This window comes from Cucurbita pepo, chromosome 4, assembly GCF_057944985.1.
Source record: "Cucurbita pepo subsp. pepo isolate OVF chromosome 4, ASM5794498v1, whole genome shotgun sequence".
NCBI classification, from domain to species: Eukaryota; Viridiplantae; Streptophyta; class Magnoliopsida; order Cucurbitales; family Cucurbitaceae; genus Cucurbita; species Cucurbita pepo.
This window is the reverse complement of record NC_141801.1, coordinates 6,125,316-6,131,214: the sequence shown is the minus strand read 5'-3', so window position 1 is coordinate 6,131,214 and position 5,899 is coordinate 6,125,316. Positions and strand designations below refer to the sequence as shown.

Genomic DNA, 5,899 nt, shown 5'->3' with positions numbered 1-5,899 from the left:
TTGGAGATTTTGCTTCGACACGGAAACGAAGACTTTCGAGAACAAATATTGGACCGGGAAAAAAAAGGGGAGAAAGTCAAGGCGCATATGGCACGAAAAGGAAATCCGATTTCGGTAAGACTTGATTTGAATCGTAGTTCAGATTCAAGTTGGTTCAGTGAGGGCGACTGCAAAAGTCACCGAATAGGTCAGTCTTTTCCTTTTGTCCTATATTGAAAATCAAAAAAGCGTGGGAGGACATTGCACAGATGTCCAGGACGGACACGACTTCTTCTAACGCTAGAAGACCACTGGAAGACACCCGAGACCAGAGCATGTCGTGAAAGAAGCACACTGACCGTGCTTCGACCGTGTCTCTGGGGCACAGTTGAATGTAGATATCATGAACGCGAGGTGCAGGATACCAGGCTGAGAAACCCGGGCAACCACTACCCTATGTGCTGATCGCTAGAGCATTCAGGGCCCCGGCGCCCAGCAGAGCTAGAGAGGCCTAGTCGGATATGAGAAGTGTGTTGGTGTTCGTATAACACATGCGGAAGCAATTTGGATCTTAGGCACTTTTAGAACATCAATTATTGTAAATAACTAGCATGTTCATAAGTATTAAAACTTAATGGGTTTAAATACTAACATTTTGTAGTTCAAACTTCTTTTGCCTCACGAACCGGTTTCGAACCACCACTAGTGTCTTCTCCACTATCCTCCGGCCTTAGAACGGGATTGTGGAATCCGGTGAGTGACTAAACTTGGGAGGGATTTTGTATATGTGAAAGAGAGTGTTTGTGAGAGGTTTTTCTCAAGGTTTTTCATCAAGATGAAGAATCCCTTCCAAGTATCATGATCACTCTATTTAAAGAGTCAAGTTTGCATGTTCATGCAAACTTGAGATCACCAAATTTTGACACTTAAAATTCCACTCAAATGTTTGGGATTATGTGGCAAGCATGCATGTTTGAGTTAACCAAATTTTGACACTCAAAATTCCACTCAAACTTGTGGGGTTTATTTGGCAAACATGCAAGTTTGGTTAAACCAAATTTTGACACCTACAAATTCCACTAACATGGATTTTTCCATTTGATGAAAGTCAACATTTTGACTTTCTTCATTTTAATTCAACAATTAATTTGAATAATGAATTTCAAATTAAAGTAACATTAAATGATTAATTAAACTATTTAATTAATATTTAATATTAATTCAAATGCCAATCCCAATCAATTCCGACACATAATTGATTAAGATATTTAAATCTTATTTAAATATCTCAGATTCTCTCTTTTCGTTTAATTCGTAAATAAAACAAAATTGCGGTTAAATATATCGTATATATGTAACGCATATTCCCTAATTTGAATTCGAACACTTCGAACTCACTCGTCACACTGTTCTATGGTTTAGTCCGATATGAGCTAGCAGAGGGACCTAATGGACCTATAGATCATGGGCTCCAACGATCCAAGATTAACCGATTAAACTCATTAACCTGGTTAACCAACATTCGTTAACTACTAGGACACTCGACTATAGCCTAGTAGTTGCACTCCCCTCACTATAGATATATTTCTGTCCATCTGATATAACCATGATTAGTAAGTCGATCCTTCACAGGTTGTTCGTAACTAGAGCTGGGTCAATTTACCGTTTTACCCCTGAAGTTACTTCTTGTTCCTTATGTCTCACTGATCCTCTAATGAACAATTGGTTTGTGGTCCAACCAGTAAACCGAATCCCTCTCAGGCCAATGAGAGGGTGGGGCCCCTTGTTCAAGACCTGGAGTCAGTGCTTAAGGGAACTACGTTTCTTCTATCCCTAAAAGTGGGTAGGAGTGAATTCCATCTTGCACCCCACGTCCCCAGCCATTCACCCAGTCTTACCCCTGAAATGGGAGGCCTGTTGAGTCGGCGAACTAGAGCCACTCTCACCCATGCAAATCTAAGGATAATTCCGAATAAACAGGAGTTCATGGTTAGCTCAGGATTAAAACCGAGTTACCTAGGTTATCGAATGAAAAGAAAATCAGTCTCAACAGTAAACGACTTTATAAAGTGAGAGTGGTTTTCTTCATGGTCCGATCTTATGCAATACTCATTGCATAGGACGCCCCCACTCACATGTCTCCACATGCACAATTTAGTGATCACATTGTTTATATCATATACAAAAGTGGGCCGCATCCATAGTGTCCCCAGAATAAGGTACTCAGCCTTATCCTTATACTATAGATCATTTTGACTATATACTTGAACTTGATCCACTCTTATGTCTCTACATATAGTTCAAGTAATCATACTATAGCCAGAGTGTTCTTAGTTTATTGGATTTAGATTAATGATCGTAAAGTTCACTTTATTCAATAACAATTTTTACTGAATAAACATCAATAATAACTTTATTGAAAATAGAATATATCTTTGTTTATAAACTATGAGTTTTAGAACATAAAACCCAACAAAGTGCTAATAATTCGGTTCGTCTTGACTTCATTCAAGAACAAACACCCTGGAATCCATAAGAAAATAAGTGCTATCAGATCAGTGAATAAACCCAAACGCAGTGAATAAACCCAAATGCAAAGAAGAAAGAGAACTTTCTCGCTTGGTGCCTAAAGCGCACTATGCTCCCCTTTAACAAATGAGAGTTTTTGGTGGAACCGGTGAACCACGCGAGCAGGTTAGATGCATGCGTGGGACAGAGGGCTCGTAGTACCCGCTAGCGTAGCTATGCAGTGGAAGGGAAGGAGCCTAAATCAATCGAACGAACCCCCCCTTTTTTCTTTGATAAAAAACTGTTAAAAGATTACGTGTTTAGATTGCTGTATTTGATTTAAATCTTCTGATGGTTAGGAGTCGATTTTTTTTTATTTGATTTACTCTTGATTTGATTAGATTTTGTTTTGATTTGTTTACGGATTTGTTACCAGATTTTCTGATTTCTAGGTAGATTTTCTAGATATCTCTTTCTATTCTCTGTGTATATATAGAGCATTCTTGCTCTTCAAAATTCAATCATTTTATCAATTATTCAATCAATCCCTCTTTCACTAACAATTGGTATCAGAGCTATCTTCCTAAGGGATCTGTGAGATCAAGATGGAAGGAGAATCCAGTTTTTCCGCTGTTGCACCACCAATCTTCGATGGAGACAATTATCAAATGTGGGCAGTTCGTATGGAGACTTATTTGAAGGCCTTGGATCTTTGGGAAGCAGTAGAAGAGGATTATGAGGTCCCTCCACTCCCAGCAAATCCTACTGTAGCACAAATCAAATTACAGAAGGAAAAGAAGACGAGGAAATCAAAGGCGAAAGCTTGCCTATTTGCCGCTGTATCTCAAATGATCTTCATGCGAATAATGTCCCTCAAAACAGCAAAGGAAATCTGGGATTATCTCAAGACCGAATATGAAGGAGATGAGAGGATTCGTGGAATGAAAGTCCTGAATTTGATCAGGGATTTCGAGTTGCAGAAGATGAAGGAGTCAGAGTCGGTAAAAGAGTACTCTGACAGACTTCTCAGCATCGCCAACAAGGTGAGATTGCTTGGTTCTGTATTAAATTATTCCAGGATCATTGAAAAGCTGCTAGTCACTGTTCTAGAGAAGTTTGAAGCCACCATTACTACTCTGGAGAACACCAAAGACTTGTCAAAGATTTCTCTTACAGAGCTCTTGAATGCTTTACAAGCACAAGAGCAAAGGAGGTCTATGAGGCAAGAAAGGGTGATTGAAGATGCCTTACCTGTTAAGCATCAAGACAGGTATAAAAACAAGAAAATTTTCAAAAACCAATCGACGTATGGAGATCCATCTGCAGATTATCAGAAGACAAAAGGAGGAGGTTTCAGAAAATCCTATCCACCTTGCCGCCATTGTGAGAAGAAAGATCATCCACCATTCAAGTGTTGGAGAAGACATGACGCCTTCTGCTCCAAATGCAATCAACTTGGACATGAAGCTGTGATCTGTAAAGCCAAAGATCAGGTGAAAGAAGTAGATGTAGAGGTAGTTGATCAAGAAGAGGAAGAAGAAGATCAATTGCTTGTGGCCACTTGTTTCTCAGGCAAAGAATCAAGCGAGAGTTGGTTGATTGATAGTGGGTGCACAAATCATATGACATATGACAAGGAGTTTTTTGAGGAATTAAGAGACACTAACGTCAAGAGAGTGAGGATTGGCAACGGAGAACACTTGGAAGTCAAAGGAAAAGGCACAGTAGCTATAACAAGTTATGAAGGTACAAAATTTATTCCAGATGTTTTATTTGTACCTAAAATTGATCAAAATCTCTTAAGTGTTGGTCAGTTACTTGATAAAGGCTATAAAGTGTTGTTTGAGAATAAGCAGTGTTTGATCAAAGATGCTAGTGGCAAAGACTTGTTCAATGTCAAAATGAAAGGAAAAAGCTTTGCTCTAAATCCGATGGAGAAAGAGCAGATGGCCTTTATATCCAAAGCTAGTGCCACTGAGATTTGGCACAAAAGACTTGGGCACTTTCATCATCGAAGTTTGCTTCACATGCAGTCAAAGAAGCTGGTAGAAGGACTCGCTGACATTAATGATGACATGCCTCCTTGCCGTGCTTGTAATTTTGGGAAGCAACATAGGCAACCCTTTCCTAAACAGGCATGGAGAGCCTCGAAAAAACTGCAGCTGGTTCATACTGATCTTTGTGGTCCTCAGCAAACACCATCATTAAATGGTAATCTTTATTACATTATTTTTATTGATGATCTAACAAGAATGTGTTGGATCTTCTTTATGAAGCAAAAGTCAGAGGTTGCGGGTGTATTTTGGAAACTCAAGGCCAGAGTCGAGAATGAAAGTGCATGCTTGATTCAGACTGTAAGATCAGATAATGGCAAGGAGTACACTTCAGAAACTTTTAACAGGTTTTGTGAAGAGGCTGGAATTGAACATCAGTTGACAGCACTATACACTCCTCAACAGAATGGCGTCAGTGAAAGGAGGAATAGATTCATAATGGAGATGATGAGATGCATGCTTCATGAGAAGGATCTTCCAAAACGTTTTTGGGGAGAAGCAGCAAACACTGCTGTGTACTTGCAAAATCGAATTTCAACAAAAGCTGTGAAGAACCTGACGCCATTTGAAGCTTGGTATGGTTACAAACCTTCTTTAAAGTTCCTTAAAGTATTTGGGTGTCTTTGCTTCACTTACATTCCACAGGTCAAGCGTGATAAGCTTGACAAGAAGGCAGAAGCTGGCATATTTGTTGGGTATAGCACTATATCCAAAGATTACAGAGTTTTTCAACCGCACACTAGTCGAGTTATTATGAGCCGAGATGTTCATTTTGCTGAAAATGAGCAATGGAATTGGGAAGAACTGACAAAGGTGAATCAGATTCCTAATGCACCAAACAATTTAACCTTTGGTAGCATGTTAGAAGAATCTGAAGATGAACGACAAGAAGAGTCTGAAGATGAACAACAAGATGATTTGGTTGATGATGCACCTGTGAGAGGTACAAGGTCACTATTTGATATTTATCAAAGGTGTAATGTAGCTATTTGTGAGCCTGCAGGGTTCCATGATGCAAAAAACAGCCAATATTGGATGGCTGCAATGCAGGACGAGCTTTCGATGATCGAGAAAAACAAAACATGGAAGTTGGTTGATCGACCTCTAAACAGAAAGATAATTGGAGTAAGATGGGTATTCAGAACAAAGCTAAATCCTGATGGTTCAGTTAACAAATACAAAGCAAGACTTGTTGTGAAGGGATATGCACAAGTTTTTGGAGTTGACTATTCAGAAACATTTGCATCTGTTGCCAGGCTTGATACAGTAAGATTGTTGCTTGCTCTTGCTGCTCAAAAGAGTTGGAAAGTATTCAAGTTAGATGTTAAATCTGCATTCTTAAATGGAGTCTTGCAAGA

At 39.2% G+C, this 5,899-nt stretch overlaps 1 protein-coding gene across 1 annotated transcript; it reads left to right on the top strand.

Annotated features, from left to right (window-relative positions):
- The first annotated feature begins 3,170 nt into the window (after nt 1-3,170).
- On the top strand, nt 3,171-4,702 carry LOC147792966 (uncharacterized). Its single transcript, XM_087123147.1, has 4 exons — nt 3,171-3,326; nt 3,468-4,233; nt 4,396-4,581; nt 4,680-4,702. The coding sequence occupies exons 1-4, from the start codon at nt 3,171-3,173 to the stop codon at nt 4,700-4,702; spliced, it is 1,131 nt and encodes a 376-aa protein (XP_086979273.1).
- Nucleotides 4,703-5,899: the final 1,197 nt, after the last annotated feature.